Source organism: Paramisgurnus dabryanus, chromosome 19, assembly GCF_030506205.2.
Source record: "Paramisgurnus dabryanus chromosome 19, PD_genome_1.1, whole genome shotgun sequence".
Classification (NCBI taxonomy): domain Eukaryota; kingdom Metazoa; phylum Chordata; class Actinopteri; order Cypriniformes; family Cobitidae; genus Paramisgurnus; species Paramisgurnus dabryanus.
The window spans coordinates 1,696,647-1,714,991 of record NC_133355.1 but is presented as its reverse complement, the minus strand read 5'-3'; the positions used below and the strand labels follow the sequence as shown (position 1 = coordinate 1,714,991).

The 18,345-nt window shown below is 42.1% G+C and overlaps 2 protein-coding genes across 5 annotated transcripts in view; one reads left to right on the top strand and one right to left on the bottom strand.

Annotated features, from left to right (window-relative positions):
• Positions 1-15,551, top strand: part of ankrd28a (ankyrin repeat domain 28a) — a 29,525-nt gene extending 13,974 nt beyond the window's left edge. For 3 of the 4 annotated variants that reach the window (XM_065284723.1, XM_065284731.1, XM_065284717.2), the window contains 26 exons: positions 1,965-2,043; positions 2,446-2,516; positions 2,601-2,801; positions 3,015-3,102; positions 4,054-4,196; positions 4,279-4,491; positions 4,693-4,771; positions 4,852-4,966; positions 5,058-5,140; positions 5,587-5,650; positions 5,843-5,911; positions 6,081-6,221; positions 7,316-7,427; positions 7,507-7,533; positions 9,156-9,230; positions 9,369-9,570; positions 9,671-9,758; positions 9,840-9,957; positions 10,120-10,339; positions 10,542-10,629; positions 12,721-12,804; positions 12,878-13,023; positions 13,133-13,215; positions 13,289-13,371; positions 13,451-13,542; positions 13,612-15,551. In XM_065284723.1, coding sequence (XP_065140795.1) covers positions 1,965-2,043; positions 2,446-2,516; positions 2,601-2,801; positions 3,015-3,102; positions 4,054-4,196; positions 4,279-4,491; positions 4,693-4,771; positions 4,852-4,966; positions 5,058-5,140; positions 5,587-5,650; positions 5,843-5,911; positions 6,081-6,221; positions 7,316-7,427; positions 7,507-7,533; positions 9,156-9,230; positions 9,369-9,570; positions 9,671-9,758; positions 9,840-9,957; positions 10,120-10,339; positions 10,542-10,629; positions 12,721-12,804; positions 12,878-13,023; positions 13,133-13,215; positions 13,289-13,371; positions 13,451-13,542; positions 13,612-13,901 — 3,054 coding nt within the window. In that variant the 3' untranslated portion in view covers positions 13,902-15,551. Of the gene's footprint in view, positions 1-1,964; positions 2,044-2,445; positions 2,517-2,600; positions 2,802-3,014; positions 3,103-4,053; positions 4,197-4,278; positions 4,492-4,692; positions 4,772-4,851; positions 4,967-5,057; positions 5,141-5,586; positions 5,651-5,842; positions 5,912-6,080; positions 6,222-7,315; positions 7,428-7,506; positions 7,534-9,155; positions 9,231-9,368; positions 9,571-9,670; positions 9,759-9,839; positions 9,958-10,119; positions 10,340-10,541; positions 10,630-12,720; positions 12,805-12,877; positions 13,024-13,132; positions 13,216-13,288; positions 13,372-13,450; positions 13,543-13,611 lie in introns of those variants that run through there. The other variant, XR_010543763.2, reaches the window with a different exon arrangement.
• Positions 15,552-15,718: 167 nt separating this feature from the next.
• On the bottom strand, positions 15,719-18,326 carry btd (biotinidase). The gene is made up of 3 exons (XM_065285054.2): positions 17,865-18,326; positions 17,145-17,294; positions 15,719-17,021 (listed from the first exon to the last, which is right to left on the bottom strand). The coding sequence occupies exons 1-3, from the start codon at positions 18,087-18,089 to the stop codon at positions 15,810-15,812; spliced, it is 1,587 nt and encodes a 528-aa protein (XP_065141126.1). The 5' UTR covers positions 18,090-18,326; the 3' UTR covers positions 15,719-15,809.
• Positions 18,327-18,345: the final 19 nt, after the last annotated feature.

Below are 18,345 nucleotides of genomic sequence, written 5' to 3'. Positions count from 1 at the left end.
ACAGGGGGCGCTGCGTCCGGCAGCGGAGACGAGACAGTGACCGGGACAGGGGGCGCTGCGTCCGGCAGCGGAGACGAGACAGTGACCGGGACAGGGGGCGCTGCGTCAGGCAGCGCAGACGAGACAGGGACCTTGACAGGAGGCTGCAGCGGAGGCTGCGCAGACGGCAGGGGCTGCAGCGGAGGCTGCGCAGACGGCAGGGGCTGCAGCGGAGGCTGCGCAGACGGCAGGGGCTGCAGCGGAGGCTGCGCAGACGGCAGGGGCTGCAGCGGAGGCTGCGCAGACGGCAGGGGCTGCAGCGGAGGCTGCGCAGACGGCAGGGGCTGCAGCGGAGGCTGCGCAGACGGCAGGGGCTGCAGCGGAGGCTGCGCAGACGGCAGGGGCTGCAGCGGAGGCTGCGCAGACGGCAGGGGCTGCAGCGGAGGCTGCGCAGACGGCAGGGGCTGCAGCGGAGGCTGCGCAGACGGCAGGGGCTGCAGCGGAGGCTGCGCAGACGGCAGGGGCTGCAGCGGAGGCTGCGCAGACGGCAGGGGCTGCAGCGGCTGTGAGGACAACCCCCTTCTCCTCCTCTTCTTTCTCGGGCGTGGTGCAGAAGCTGTGGCAGGTGAGGTGAGGACAGTGGTGGGAGCAGCAGGCTCCGAAGAGGACCCCTCGGACGGCGACTCCCACGAAACCCTCCTCTCACGCTTACCACGAAGGTCAGGGGGCTGGACAGAGCTGGCAGGAACTGGAGTGGTGATCGCTGGGTCCTCCAGCGCCAGTACTCCCACGGTGAGACCCTCCGGGATGGCAGACAAAGGGATGGGACCAGCGGTTCTGGCTGGCTCCCTCCTAGAATTGATCCCGGGTCCAAACAGGAGAGGATCGTACCAGGTGGGACCCGGTTCTAGTACCACAGAAAAGCTGCGTCCTCTCCTCGCACAGCGCCGGTACATCCAGTCTGCTGGGTTCTTAATTGGCTTGTGCATTCTGTTATGATGGTGGTGTAGGATGAACCCAAGTGCAGACAGCTGGTAACTTAAAGAGTTTTATTATATGTAACAAAACAGAAAACAAAACCCACGAGGGGGCAAAACAACATAAATAAGATACTAAAACAGATGGAGTGGACACTAAACAGAACAAGATACAAATCTACACTGAAACACTAAACAGGATGACACTTAACAATAAACTAGACTAAACACTTGATATAGATAACACTAGACTTGACTTGACAGCAGAACACAGTACTCACAGGTATGGTAACAATGCACAAGCACAGGACAACAAACACAAGGATCTTAAATAGAGGACAACTAATGAGGGCAACAGGTGACAGGAATTAAACAATAATGAGGAGGATGACAAGGGAGCGGGGTAAAAGAGACAAGACACTGGGAACACGTGGTCCAGTAAATCAATACTAAGACCACGTGAACCCACACAAAACATGGGTCTGTCATGATTCTGCCACAAGACTAGATCAAACAAAAGGACAAGATGGCAGAACCATGACACCCTTACAACCATTAACTACAGCGTTGCTTCAATTGGTTTTGCCATGTTTCTCAAGGACACGCCCCCATTTCATAAACTCTGGGCTTCTTGATGGTACAGTATTTAAAACTTTGTGGTGACGTTCATAAGCATTTATTTGATAATATTATATAACCAACATGACATACACATACTATATTTCCAGTTTTAATGCAGCAAAACCTTTTATTAAACCAATTTAAATCTCCCTCAGTCAAACTATATGCTGTTTGTAATAAAGTTTTTTGGCAGATCAAATAAGTCAGGAAAGGGATGGTAATAATCATGACTATTTATGTTTGCGGTTAATCTACTGGAACAAAAGGTCAAAAGCATTGCATTATGGGATACAATAACTTAGATTGTATCTGCACATATTGCACAAATGATGTCTGTCAATCCTAACCTAAATGAGTTTTTGTTTATGTATTTGTGGGAACGTTCAGGACAGCGAGAAGAGGACGCCGCTTCACGCTGCTGCATACCTGGGTGATGCTGAGATATTAGAGCTGCTCATTCTGTCAGGTATAAGGGCTCATATCTACTCCAACCTCCGATATATTGAGCAAAGCAATAAATGCATCACTAGCCCTGACATCCACCTTCTATTAAAGTCTATATGCAGGAATGGCCATGGATCATTATATATGGCTAGTATGTATTGGAAAGCACGTATTGGTTGACAGCTGGACTCGAATGCACATACTTAAAATAACACGCTTACACACACACACATCATGTGACTTCCTGAAATGGCTATATTTACATGTAAAGGGGAGGGGTTATGGAAGGTGACAGAAAATAAACAGGTGCTCCACTTTATTTTAAGATAAAGATGTGGCCCAAAGGATTGTGGGAGTTAACAGGCTTAGAGGATCACATTGTGATGTTATTACTGAAATCTCTCTTTCTTTCATTCTCTTTCAGGGGCGAGAGTAAATGCTAAAGATAATAAATGGCTCACTCCCCTTCATCGGGCCGTGGCATCCTGTAGTGAGGTACAACCCCAGAAACTTTCTCCAATGTCACATTATCAAACTCGGGGGTCGTGAATGTTTCTCGTTCTATTCCTGTATGTGCAGGAGGCCGTACGGGTGTTGTTAAAGCATTCTGCAGACGTCAATGCACGAGACAAAAACTGGCAGACGCCGCTGCATGTGGCCGCAGCCAATAAGGCGCTGCGCTGCTCTGAAGTGTTGGTCCCATTGATAAGCAACGTTAATGTGTCGGACAGGGCTGGACGGACAGCACTGCATCACGCTGCCTTCAGCGGACACACAGAGGTCAGATCACCATTGAGTTTTTCACATTTGCGCTGGATATGTGTAAAAGACACACTGGCGGAGATGATGCCATCAATACATTAATCCTTTCCTAATGACATAATACTCCTATTAAAATAATCCGCTCTTATTGTTCTGTTTCATGTTCTTCTAGATGTAGTTTATTTGTAGTTTGCTATTGTATTAATGATCTCTATTCATTTGTTATTCCAGATGGTTCAACTCCTGCTGTCTAATGGTGCAAACATCAATGCCTTTGATAAGAAAGACAGACGAGCTGTTCATTGGGCTGCATATATGGGTGAGACTGTTTCACAACATCCTCAACTCACTCTTTCTTTCAGTTTCTCTCTCACACATTCATTCATTCTGCCTGTCTCACTCTTTACCTGTCTCACACAATTTGCCTGTCTCACTCTTTACCTGTCTCACACATTCATTCTCCCTGTCTCACTCTTTACCTGTCTCACACAATCTGCCTGTCTCACTCTTTACCTGTCTCACACAATTTGTCTGCCTGTCTCACTCTTTACCTGTCTCACACATTCATTCTGCCTGTCTCACTCTTTACCTGTCTCACACAATCTGCCTGTCTCACTCTTTGCCTGTCTCACACAATCTGCCTGTCTCACTCTTTGCCTGTCTCACACATTCTGTTTGTCTTTGTCACACATTCTGCCTGTCTCACTCATTACCTGTTTCACACGTTCTTTCTTTCTGTCTGTCCCACACATTCTGTCTGTTTCATTCTTTACTTGTCACACACATTCATTCTACCTGTCTCACTTTTTACCTGTCTTACACATTCTGCCTTTCTCACTCTGTACCTGTCTCACACATTCACCTGTCTTACTCTTTACATGTCTCATAAATTCTCACTCTTTACTTGTCACACACATTCATTCTGCCTGTCTCACTCTTTACCTGTGTCACACATTCTATCTGTCTCACTTTTTTCCTGTCTCACATATTCATTCTGCCTGTCTCACACTTTACCTGTCTGCCTCACACTTGTACACACATTCATTCTGCTTATCTCAAACATTCTGCCTGTCTCGCACTTTAAATGTCTTTAACATTTTTCACTCTTTACGTCTTTCTTTCCTCCTGTCTCACTCTTTATCTGTTTCACTCTTCCTGTCTCTCCCTCTTGTTTATCTGGTCTGTCTCTCTCATTCTGTCTCATTTTGTTTATGAATATCTTACTCTTTCTCATGTCTTCATTTGTCTCTATCCTCACTGTCTTTCTAAGGTCATCTTGAAGTGATGAAGTTGTTGGTGTCTCACGGTGCTGAGGTTTGCTGTAAGGATAAGAAGTCTTACACGCCCCTTCACGCCGCCGCCTCCAGTGGAATGATCAATGTGGTCAAATACCTGCTGCATCTGGGTGTGGATGTAAGAAAGCTCCCCCCACACAGGATTCAAATGCACGGTCAATAAAGAATGCATGGACCAATTAATGTTTCTCTCTCTTCAGATCAACCAGACGAATGCGTATGGAAACACCCCACTGCACATGGCCTGTTATAATGGACAGGATGTTGTTGTGAATGAGCTGATAGATGCAGGTGCTGATGTAAATCAGATGAATGAGAAGGGATTTTCCCCACTGCACTTCACCGCTGCATCCCGCCAGGGGGCGCTGTGTCTGGAGCTGCTCACGGCCAGCGGTGCCAATATGAACATTAAGGTCTGTCGCGCTGTAACTCCCGCTGCTCTGTGTTGTATCCATGAATGCAGCTCGCATTGTTGTAATAGGGCAGTGGGCAAGTGATATCATTGAACACAATTTTATAATCGATTATTTTCGATTAGATATTGCATCCCTACAGTGATGACGTGCTATGTGATAAGGCTCTAGATGAGACCTGACTGATGTTGTGTTCCTCAGAGTAAAGATGGTAAAACGCCTCTCCACATGGCCGCCATTCATGGGCGATACTCCCGATCTCAGGCTGTCATTCAGAACGGTAAGTGTTAATCCATCTATCCGCTGTTTTACACAATCTTTTATTTCTCTGGCACTCATCCTCTCTGCTCTCGACCGCAGGGGCAGATATCAACTGTCAAGACGTGAAGGGTAATTCTCCACTTCACATAGCGGCACGATACGGCCACGAGCTGCTCATCAACACGCTCCTGGCGAACGGTGCGAACGCGGCCCAGTGAGTGACACTACCGGTTGTGATTGTACGCTGTTAGGTCGTGATAATAACAAGCACACGCTGATCATATGACTGTGGCTCCTCCCTGTAGGCGGGGCATCCATGGCATGTTTCCACTGCACCTGGCAGCGCTAAGCGGATTTTCTGACTGCTGTCGCAAACTTCTCACCTCAGGTAGATTTGTTTTTCGATGCAGCGGCATTTTACCATAATTTTTTAAGAAACAGCAAGCAGAATCACATGATATATTGTCCCAGTCCAATGTTAGATGAGTTTAAATTTATATGTATACGAGTAACTCAAGAAATGGCTGTTCTGTATGCTTTCAAATTGCTGTCGCAATACTTCGATGTCATATACCGATCAATCTTTGCATGAAGTCAAACACAGCACAATATCTCTACTCATATTTTCAGTTATTTTTTAATGCATGTGCAAAGTAAGATATAAATCTTTTACAGTAACCATCCTCTTTAATGTCACATAAACCCAAAAAACGAATTGTTTGCTTGTTTGTTTGTCCTTATTGTCCAGATTAAGTTATAATTGTGCACCAGGCGGTCAATGTGAACTGTGTGTGTATGATAATGAGATGTGTGTTTATTTTTGTGTATGTTCAGGTTTTGACATCGACACGCCCGATGACTTTGGCAGGACGTGTTTGCATGCGGCAGCCGCAGGAGGGTGAGTCATGGTGCATGTCATCCAAACATATTTAAGCTCTGTGTATTGATGTATTTCCTGTTTGTGCGGGACATATTAAACTACATATTCATTTTATTTTAATCCAGCTTTGTTTACACTTCCATATAAGTGAGCGGGACTAAAATCCACAAAGCTTCAGATCCGGGTCTCACTTTCTCTCGTTCTCTGCAGGAATCTTGAATGTTTAAATCTGTTACTGAACGCCGGTGCAGACTTCAACAGGAAGGACAGCTTTGGGAGGTAAGTAAGATTTGGTGATAAATACACGAGAGCTTCTTCGGTATGATTTAAAAGTATCCCAACATGCAAAGCTGCAATCTGGAAAAGGGATGTCTTGTTCAAAGAGTCAAATATAAGATCATTGTACTGAATGTAAGTCATTCATTCTCTCTGTGTTTCTCTCTGGTAGGACGGCGCTGCATTACGCTGCTGTTAACTGTATGTATCGGTGTTTGTTTGCTTTGGTCGGTTCGGGTGCGAGCGTGAATGAGCGAGACATCAGAGGCTGTGGTCCGCTGCATTACACTGCTGCTGTGGACTCGCACGGCAAGTACGTCACATAGGCATAAATGTCATTCAAGATACTGCATACTTTGCTGTATATACTGCATAATGGCTAAGGTTTTTATTTTAAAGGGTTAGTTCACCCAAAAATTAAAATAATGTCATTAATGACTCACCCTCATGTCGTTCCGAACTTGTAAGACCATCTTTGGAACACAGTTTAAGATGTTTTAAATTTAGTCCGAGAGCTTTCTGACCCTTCATTGAAAATCTATGTACGGTATACTGTCCATCTCCAGAAAGGTAATAAAAACATCATCAAAGTAGTCCATGTGACATCAGTGGGTCATTTAGAATGTGTTGAAGCATCCAAAATACATTTTGGTCCAAAAATGACAAAAATAACTGTTGTGAAGCGCATGCGCAAGACTAAAGTTACATGACTGCAGTGATGCAGATGACGTACGACGTGGCTGACGTGTTATCTGGTGCGCCCCTGCTGTTTTTTTGTGCGCCTGGGTTTTGTTTACAGTTTGAGGGACAATGTAAGTTTGAAAAAAAAAACTTTGCAAAGATATCTAAGGATAACACGTCATCCGCGTCACTGCAGTCACGTGACTTTAGTCTCGCGCATGCACTTCACAACAGCACAACAGACAATGCTGAATAAAGTCATCTTTTTTTTTTTTTTTTTGACCAAAATGTATTTTGGATGCTTCAACACATTCTTACTGACCCACTGATGTCACATGGACTACTTTGATGATGTTTTTATTACCTTTCTGGACATGGACAGTATACCGTAGTAGATTTTCAATGAAGGGTCAACTAGCTCTCGGACTAAATATAAAGCATCTTAAACTGTGTTTCGAAGATAAACTAAAGGCTTACGAGTTTGGAATGACATAAAGGTGAGTCATTAATGACAATATTTTCATTTTTGGGTGAACTATCACTTTAAATACTAAGTAACTCGCTCTAGTCAAATGTACTAGGTTGTATGGCTTTATGCACACAGTATACTTGCATACTATGCATAGTATACATATAGTACAGTACTATTTCTACAAAAACATTTGTGTGCCGTTAGTATCCTGACCATAACCTTGTTTGACTTGTCGAGTGTCATCTTTGTGTCAGGTGTGTGGAGTATCTGTTGAGGAATGATGCTAATCCGGGTCTCAGGGATAAAGACGGATACAACGTTGTTCACTACGCCTCAGCTTATGGCCACAGGGTCTGTCTGGAGCTGGTCAGTACATCACACACATAAACACACATACACACTACCGCTCTGTGTGTGATTCTCATTATTGTGTTTGATTTTGCAGATTGCCAATGAAACGCCATTAGAAGTGGTGAGTTTACAAATCTTTGTGCAGTTCATGAAAATGTGCTGCCATCTAATGTCCATGTGTTAAAGTCAACACATCAGCTCTCTTTACTGTTTTAAAGTCACCTTGAAATCAAAATGTTCACTTCTTACTTTTATATGTAATATTGTAGTGTTTATTATAAATGATTTATCAGTGGATTATGAGGGCACATAACTTAATCTTTATCAAAAACGTTAATCTCCTCCCCTTCTTAAAACGACCTCTCTTTACTTCATGTCATGAGGAATGATGTGAGGGCCGGGCTGTCGGAGACTCGTTCTGTACCACATTATTACTCCAAAAATAATAGTTTTTTATTTCAATTTCATTGTCACTTTAAAGGGGTCATAGCATGAAAATGTTTTAGTGCTATAATTGGGTCTCCAGTGCTTCTATCATCCTAGAAAATGTGAAAAAGATCAACTCATTAACTTAGTTTTGGTAAACCATTCTCTCCAAGCATGTGAAAAAATAGGTTGTTCAGATTTCCCCTGTTTTGTGAGGTAGATAAGGCCAATTACAATAATACCGCCCCTTAATCTGCATTATCCAACCACGGCACTGACATTTAGTGCAGAGAAAAAGAGAGAGGTAAAAATAATTGACAGCACAATTGAGTTTCAATTGCAACAAACCACCATCATTGTGATCAGTGTTTGCATTAGCTCATTTGCATTTTTAGGACACACCAAAAAACGGCATATTTTTGCTCCGACCTACAAAATGGAAATTTTAACATGTTATAATAAATTATCTGTTGGGTATTTTGAGCTAAAACTTCACATATGTACTCTGGGGACACCAAAGATTTATTTTACATCTTAAAAAAATCTCATGATATGACCCCTTTAACACAGGTTTTCCCAAACTGGGGTTCGCAAATTAATTACAATTAAATCTTAAAATGTAAATAATTTTAAAATTAAAAACGTACTAACAAAATATACATTTTATTTGTTTAATCTGCATGTCAATACACAACATTACAATACATCAGAAAACTAAGAATTCAAAATAGACAGATCACTTTTACCAAAAGAAAAGAATCAGATCCAGTAATAATAACAAAATACTACTGATAAAAACTTTAAAATAGATGTAAAATAAATGTTTTTTTTTTAAATGTCAAACATGCGAATGTGCTATTTGATTATTAAAATATTTACTTTAAAAAAAAGGGGGTACTTCAAGTAAATTATTTAGGTCAATGAGGTTCGACTGAAAAAAAGTTTGAAAACTCTTGATTTAACATATAATGAATCATTCATTTTAAATCCTGTCATTTTATGCTTATTAAATATTTGAGGACTTGAGATATTTTTGAGAATCACACTTTATAATTTATCTAAAAATTTTCTTTTTTTGTCTTAAGAAGATTTTTGTGAATCTGACCCCCTGTTCTGCATACATTTACACACTCTTCAGTTTATGTTAGCCCAATATTTTAAGTTCCCTTCCAATATGGATGCATTTACTGAAAATTCCCTCAGAAATATTTTGTGAATTTCCTCTAGAGTCATTTTTACACCTTATTTCTTTGGGATTTAACTGATTTTACTGATGTATAATTCATCAAGACATAAATTGTGTTTGTGTTTCTTCAGCTGATGGACAAATCTGCGTCTGACATCATAAATGATTCAGACATCCAGCCTCCCATCAGCCCTTTACACCTAGCTGTGAGTTTAAACTCCTCCTGTGGGCGGAGCTTACAGTCTGTCTTTGTATGTGTGTGTGTGTGTGTGTGTACAACATATTTAATGGTATCGTATATAACAGTAGATCTTTAATAAAGCATGTGTTTGTGTTTTTGACAGGCATATCACGGACACCACCATGCTCTTGATGTTCTGGTCCAGTCTCTGTTGGATTTAGATGTCAGGACGCCTCAAGGTCACACACCTCTGGGTCTGGCTGCGTTTAAAGGCCATGTGGAGTGTGTGAATATTCTGGTGAATCAGGGTTCATCCACACTGCTGAAGGACTACACACACAAGAGATGTCCCATACACTCCGCAGGTACACAACACACACATACACACAAAGCCCATAATAAACTGCAATGTGCAGGTTGTCACTGAACTATGTGTGTTATTTAATACATTGTTTGTGTGTGCAGCTATGAACGGTCACAGTGAATGTCTGCGTCTGCTCATCAATAACACAGATCAGGAAACAGACGTTGATATACGAGACAGCAAGGGACAGTGAGTATCACACCGAGGTATCTGTATACAGAAATAACTGCTGTGTTGTTAAACTGATTTTGTGTGTGTGTGTGTTGTTAGGACTCCTCTGATGTTGGCGGTCCTGGGTGGGCACACAGATTGTGTTTATCTCCTGCTGAGTAAAGGAGCCAGTGTTGAGGCCAGAGATAAACGGGGCAGGACGGCTCTCCATCGCGGGGTCCGTCACAAACACAGACACGCAAGCACAATATTAACATCCGTCTCAGATCATCTTGATCAAAGCCGGTCTGTTATTGAGATCGGATCACCTGACACGTATAGTAATACTAGTAAAGTGATTCTTAGAGTTGTTTGAAATTGTTCTGTGTGTTTGTTTCAGGCGGTAATGGGACATGAGGAGTGTGTCGAGGCATTGTTACGAAACAGATCCAGTCTGTTGGTTCAGGACAGTAGGGGGCGCTCTCCTCTACACTTGGCAGCTGCGTGCGGACACGTCGGGGTCCTGAGGACCCTCCTGAAAGCAGCACAGTCTCAGAGCATCATCCCTGTCACCGAAGACAACTGCTGTTACACACCGCTACATTGGGCGTGTTACAACGGTACAGCTACAATTCATATAACTCAATTCATATAAAAATATATTAGTAACGGATAATATCAAAGTCCAACCAAATCTTATTGTATGACGTTCATAAAGTAAAACACAGTAATTCTACAAAATTTTCTGTTAGATTGTGTCAAATGTTTTCGGTCAGTAAACAGTAAACATCCGTATTAGTTTACTGTGTTTGTGTGTTACAGGTCATGACGCTTGCGTTGAGCTCATTTTACAACAGGAAGAGTTTCGTCATATGGAGGGAAACTCGTTCAGTCCGCTTCACTGCGCTGTGTAAGAAAACATCACGAGAGATTCTTCTGTCACAAGCTGCGTTTCCATTTAATATTTGTGCAAAACTTTAGCGCAATTTTCTAAATGTTAACAAAAAGTATTGCGAAAAAAAGGCATTTACATTTACCCATGTTATGTGACTAAAACGTCATTTTGTTTTCTCGCGAAAACTCATTCCTAAAACCATTGCAACGGGTGTGCGGATGCCAAGCGGATTTGAAAAAACAGCAAGACCAATTCGAAAGCATACAGAGCTGTTTACTCCCGAATCGCTCTCGTGCATTTCGATGTCATGCGCTTGTCAGTTCTTGTGACGCAACATGAAGTCCAACTTAACGAAGTATGATCATGTGACTTTTACACTTCATCAGGTGACCTGTAAAATGTTTCCATTGAAGTTTTGCGATTATATTCTTTTTTTTATTGACTAAAAAAACACCTCACCCGTGCGAAAAAACGTATAAGTGAGTTTTTGCGAAATTGCTGTGTGACCATTGGATGCATTTTCAATTCGATATTTCAATCTGCGCAATTTGAAGGGTAATGAAATCGTAGCTACAGTTTACTGTCTCTATAGCTGCGTTTCCATTACCCTTCAAAGTGCGCAAATTGAAAACACGCTAAATGGAAAGATGTTAATATTCTAAAAACGTTTTTATTCATGCATGAGTTCGTTTTTAAGGCAATTCGATAAATTTATATATAGGAATATATAAAACTGCATTCTAAACCATTTTTCACATTTATAGGTCACCTGATGTTCCTTAATGTCACGTAATCATTTAAAGGTTCAAAAACGCGTACTATAACCCCATAGAAACACTTTATACATGGTCGCTCGAAAGTTTAAGGGACTTTCGTTGCCATTAACTCGGCAGTGTCTCCTTTGGTTAAAAATAACGGTAGTGATAGTTATTGACATTTTAAACATATCACACATGTTTTGCAATCTGTAATAGGAACCATATAGTATGTGAAATCATGGAATAGAATATTTTTATTATCTCTATTTTTATGTTGTTTTATAAAGCATTTTTAAATGTTGAGTGTAAATGTGAAGCTTCATAATCCCAAAATCGTGTCTACCGCGCATAGTTGGATGCTTGAACATTTTGAGTGTACTCGCTTCATTCACACCTGAAAGCCGTGCATGAAATTCTGGGAGGGGCTTCTGCGACTCTGCGCGCTTCCTGTAATCACGTCACTACTAGAGCAAGCTCCTGATTGGTTAACGTGGCACATTTTTTCGCCAAAGATTTTTCAACTTCCCGTGGCAGCGCTCAATTCGCGTCTTTCGTGCGAACTAGACACGCAAATAAGCACCGTGCTAAACGTCTTATTTGCGCTGCCAGACCTCCAGATGCGCGTCAACACATCTTTACATTGACGTAACATTGAAATCACTATTGCTTGACGCCTCTACTGCGGCTGTTCTGAATGCAGCATTACCGTGGGTTCACACCAGCCGCTTTGAGGCGTCAAATTCGCGTCTAGTTTGCCGCTTGAACATTTTGAGTTTACTCACTTCATTTCGAGTGTGAAATTCTAGTCATTGAGACATTTGGCGGGAATTCGCGTCATGGAAGGGGCTTCTTTCTGTAATCACGTCACTACTAGAGCAAGCTCCTGATTGGTTAACATGGCGCGTTTTTCAGCCAAAGTAAAACATTTTCAACTCGTGCATTTCCCGCGGCAACGCTGAATTCGCGCCATTCGCACGAACTAGACGGGTGAATGACGCGGAATCGTGTCTAGCGCTGTGCTAAACGCCTCATTTGTGCCACGAGACTTCCAGATGTGCGTCAACGCTTCTTTAAATTGACTTAACATAGAGGCATCAATCGCAAGTGATTTCAATCGCGGCTGGTGTGAACGCAGCATTAAAGTATTGAATTTGTTATTGTTTCCCACACTTCTCCTGATTTAAACATTTATTTAAAAAAAATCTGCTTGCATTTAATATTTCAAATTGCTCTAGTTAAAGAATCAACTTAATTTGTATTATTGTGTGCAGAACGAAACTAATGTGTAAACTCTCTCTGTCTTTCTCTCGCTCTCTCTTTCTCTCTCTTTCTCTCTTTGTTCTTTCAGTATTAATGATAATGCGTCCGCAGCAGATATGTTGATAGAAATTTTAGGTCCAGGTATTGTAAACGCCCCAGACTGTCAGTCCAGGTAAGATGAATATTCAGTGACTGCATGTCATGGTGAATGAGCAGCGTGTTGATGCGTGTTGTGTCTGTCGCAGGACTCCGCTGCACGCCGCAGCGTTCACAGATCACGTTGAGTGTTTACAACTTCTTTTGGGACACAGCGCTCAGGTGAACCCCGTCGATGCTTTGGGCAAAACTCCTCTCATGATGGCAGCTGAAAACGGACAGACCAACGCTGTAGGTGAGCCCTGACATTGTGTTAGGAGTTACAATCAAACACACTTTGGATTCAGATCACGCCTAAAAGATGTTTCAAGTCTATCATATGAATGATGAGCGTTTGTGTGCAGAGCTTCTGGTGAGCGGTGCGAGAGCCGATCTCACCCTGCAGGACGCAAACCGAAACACAGCCCTGCATCTGGCCTGCAGTAAGGTAACAAACGCACAACTAACACTACTGTTATTAAATGTTTAATGGAAACTTAGTTGAATTCTGTTGGTTTTAGGGTCATGAAACTAGTGCCTTGTTAATCCTTGAGAAGATCAGAGATAGAAACCTCATTAACTCTACAAACGCATCACTGCAGACGTAAGTTAAAGCTCTTTACTCAATCATCCTCCTCTTCATCATCATCATCATCACCTGCTATGTCTCTTGTGTTTCTCAGGCCATTACACATCGCTGCTCGGAACGGTCTCACTGTGGTCGTGCAGGAGCTTCTGGCTAAAGGATCGAGTGTCCTCGCTGTGGATAAAAACGGTGAGCCGTTTTTTTTTTATACCTGATATAAGTTATGTGCAGCTTTAAACAGACTTGTACCGTTTTCAGGTTATACTCCAGCTTTGGCTTGTGCCCCGAACAGAGATGTGGCAGATTGTTTGGCGCTGATACTCGCCAACATGATCCCCGTCTCCCCCAGCAGTACCGGCACCATGTCAGACCTCACGTTTTCCAGCATCAACCACTTCTCCAGCTCATCAAAGACTGCGACCTTTGACTCTTTGCCCACCCTGCGGTCCAAACACGTCTCTTATCGCAACTTCAACAGCCTGGCCCGCGAAGACGGCCTTCTAGTCCACGATGATGAACTCAATGATTCAGACTCAGAGACGTATTGACGACCCGCCCTAGTTTCATCATGCAAATGATAACGATAATAATTTGGGGTTGTTTGTTCGTGACCCATGTGGCCGCAGTCTCAGGAGAGAGGTTACACTACAGTTTTTGGGTTGTCCACTGCACCGGACTCATTTGTTTACTCTCTCAAAAGTGATGTTTATAGCAATAGTTCACCCATAATTTATTCAAACCCGGCAAACTTTTGTGGAGAAACACTGAAGAATTTATTTTGCATACATGAAGGTCAATGCCGACTTTGTCCGTTAAAGGAATAGTTCACCTAAAAATGCAAAGTAGCCCATAATTTACCCACCATAATGCCATCCTAGCTGACTTATATGACTTACTTTCCTCAGACAAACACAGTTATATTAAATATGCAATACATGGCACTGAATATTGGCTTCCATCATCAGAAAAAAAATTCATATGACTCTGGTGGGGCTTTTGATACGATATGATACGACACACACACGTCGCCATTGTGAAGGGGGTCGCACACCGGATAAGAAGCGCTGCATCGCATCGTGTGTAGGACAACTCGCAGGTATCGCACACCGGATGTGCACATTAAATAGCGCAAGCTTAGTCAGATAGCGTCCACTTCAAGGTGTAATATAAAAATATGCATTAGCAGCCTATGTTAATCGTTAACAATTTGGGACAAATCTGATGTTATTTAATGCTAAACTATGTGAGTGGCGCAGCAGGGATTTGAGCAGCGGACAGACGCCGCCTGTGTGGGTACATTCATAGAAAATAATGTGTGATTTTTTTTTTAGATACATGGCGCTTTTCGTCCGGTGTGCAACCCCCTTAAGTCTACAAGTTCACATGCAGATGAGACATGCATTAGCAAGAACAATGATTGTTTTATATACTTGACGTGGAGCTGGCGTTTTTTCGATCTAGATGTATTTACTGTCAAATGCAATGTATCAAAGACTGAAAAAAGGAACCCGTATACACCTAGGATGGCATTAAAATGATATTAAATGATAAAAATATTTTTATTTTTGGGTGAACTATTCCTTTAAGCCCCAGAACAACAAACAAGTGCAATAAACTTACTATGAATTTTGGTACGGAAAGCTGTCCCACAGCTTCAGAGGACATGGAGTTTTTGACTTATCCATTTATTTTTAATATATAGAAATGAAGCGAGTACATCATTGTACTGAACGTTTTCATTCAAAATCAAAGTTTCACATTTATTTGTATAGCGTATTTCAAAATACATATAGAACTGGATACTTTTGTGCAACATAAATATTTAAAGCAATCAGCTCAAAACATGAGAAGAAAACATAGGACATGAATACTTCAGGGACCAAGAACCGCAGATTTCTCCTGCATCTTTTACTTTTCGCCCTGTTTGTGCATGAAGATTCATTTCAAATTTATATCAAGATTATTTATTATAAAGATATGAAGAGCAAAACAAGAGACTTTTGCCTTTCAGGGTTTAAACTTAACGTTTATTCATCATGAGGAATCATAACGTTCATCCTGTTGTACCTCTAGGTGTGTGCGTGTGTGTGAATCTGTGCATGTGTGGTTATTTTATAAGAATTTAAACGCAATGAAACGGTGGCATGATGTACTTTTGGTACATTATTAAAATTATTAATAAATAATTGTTGCCTTAAGGTTTCACAGAGTCTTTTTCTGTGTGTGTGCTGAATATTTCAGAAACGTGACATGACATATTTAAAACCTGTGTCATTTTCATCTAACTTATGCAAGACAAAAAAAATCTCTTGTCATAAAGTTTGTTTAATCAATATATCAATAAAGTAGTCCACATGACATTAAATATGTTAAGTTTAAGTGACCACATGACATGGTTTAACTTTATTTATTCTGTGCAGTCTTTGTAGTGTGTTAAAACATAAAAGTAGGTTTATTTATACATCATCCTTCTCATACAATCTTCCATACAGCATTGCCGTCACCAGCCCTGTAGTCATCCCCCTCCGGCTCATGTAAAAATTACCTCTGCTCTCCCAGCCGCAATGATCCGGAATCTCCAGATTCATCCCGCTGCCCAGAATTCCAGGAAAAACATGACGGGTCGAAAATGTCCCGTCCAGCCTAAAGTCCATCAGCGTATGAGCGTATTCGGTTTCTCCTCCACAGCTGCTGTGATGCAGACCCGTGCATCTTACCAGGGCACAAACCTCCAGGTAATACGTCCCATGCACAACATGCAGACCATTAAAAACTCCTAAAGCATAAAACTCATCTGTGTGTGACCTCTCAAACAGCAGATGGCAACACAGTGAGCCGCTACAAATGGTAAGATTCCCTTTATTTTCTTGTAAAGGCACCAATGTGAAATTATCGTACATCATTATGGAGGTGAAGGTTAAGGGACTATCTGCATTTTCTTTACAGTCAGGGTCTTTATGGCAGTATCCAACATCACTCTCTTTGTAACTTGTAGGCCACACATGAGCCTTTCCTGGTTCTTCTGAGCTCAGATTATTTGTTGAATACACAGAAAACGGCACCAGTGTTGGCCCGGCCAAACTTTTCCCAATGAAGGCTGGATCCAGCACCGGTACTCTGAGTACCAGAAGTTTCCCAGAATTCCCCTCTGTGTCGTGATGAATGATAGAGTCCCACGGCGTGAAGATCCCACTGCCCGTCATGCCGTACTCAGAGGCCTGGATGTTGGCGGCCAGCAGCGTGACACCAGCAGCGTGAGAGAATGCGCGCTGGAACTGCACTGCGGCCAGTAGGGGGAGCTGGTTCATCCACGCGGTTGGATAGACGATCTGTCTGATGCCCATGTCTTTCACCAGGGTCACTGCCGGCTCACGAAACAGAATATCAAAGCACGTAAACACCCCGAATCGACCAGCAAAAGGTGTGGTGAATGTGACGTACTCGGACTTGGGTGGCGTATCAAACGCAGCCTCAAAGTACAAGTTCTGTTTGTGATATCGAGCTACAATGGTGCCGTTGTCGCTGAACACTACGTTAGTGTTAAACTGATACCGTCCGTCTACAGGGCAGTGAAGATCTGTGGATCTGTCGCAGCTCTGACGGGAAGCCATGTTAGCCACGACAAAAATACGATTCTCATGTGCCATACAGCTGAGTCTCTGGAGGACCTGAGAAATAAATGACGTACATATAAAATAAAAAGATTTAGTTATTTGTGTGACCCTGTCTGTAAAATTCAAGCAGTATATTGGAAGTTATACTTGTATTTTCCCATCCTATCAGTTTTGTACCTCAGTGTCTGGAAATCGGTCTGGTTCAGCACATGGACACCACGTGACCTCTTGGGGGTCAGGAACCGTTTCCAGGTACCCAGCGATGGAAGCTCTGGTGTAGTTGAACCCGTGGATGGCATCTTCTGGAAATACTATGATCTGGGCGCCCTGTTTAACAAAATTTAAATGGTTTATAGACATTTCTGTCTCTAATAAAAATAAATATTTTAGAAATGTCAAATTATGCAATAAGACTTTTATTGATCATAAGAGGTCTTTACATATTCATCTATTTGTAGAAAAGTTGTATTGGAAAAGTTTTAATAAGAATTTTTATGGGATATAGCACAAGCATAATTTTATTAGATTTTTAAGGATTCATCATATTTCAATTATTAAAAATTATAGTTAGTAATCATATTTTAAGAGCCTATTTATTTAAGTGACATTTTCCACAATAGCAAATGCACAATCAGTACAAACATCTAACTTTAGTTGTTATGTTTTTTTCTTGGTAATTTAGGGATCATACGTTCGTTGTAAACCAAGACTTGACCTATGACATCAAAATACCGCGAGAGCGATGCAAAAGTGTCAAGAGCATTCTATTCTCGTAGCGCTCTCGCGGTACTTTGATGTCATCGCCTGTCTGTTTGCGCACAACATCAAGACGAACACAAAAAAAGCAAGACGAACAACTAAATTGATTGTAATCTGGTTTGTTTGTATTGTGTTCACCTGTCGTGCGGCCTCTGCGGTCTGTTCTTCAAATACGCGCAGGTTTCGGTCTATATGCTCCAGTGCTGATCTGCGCTCCAGCAGGACTCTGGGCTCCGGGTTGAGGAGCACACGGTGCTCGTACACAGCAGCTACATAAGACAGATAATCCTCGGCCCGGATGAGCTGCAGTCCGGTCAGACAGAGTAACACAAACCCGGCGGTACGCAGAACCCGCACCGACATGACGACTGATCCGCGTGAGTCCAAAAGTTCACACGCCGTTTACACAAACATCACGAAAAATAATTTATACGAAATAAGATGTTAAATGCGTAACTGTTATGTACGTCGCTTCAAATTAATACGCTTACATTTTAAAACATGTTATTAGATTTTTTGGAAGGAAAACATAAATCCAATTTGTTGTTTGTCTGTTGCAATGTCGTCAACAGTAAACACGAGATACTATTGGTTGACGTGCGCCTCCTGCGATGCTATT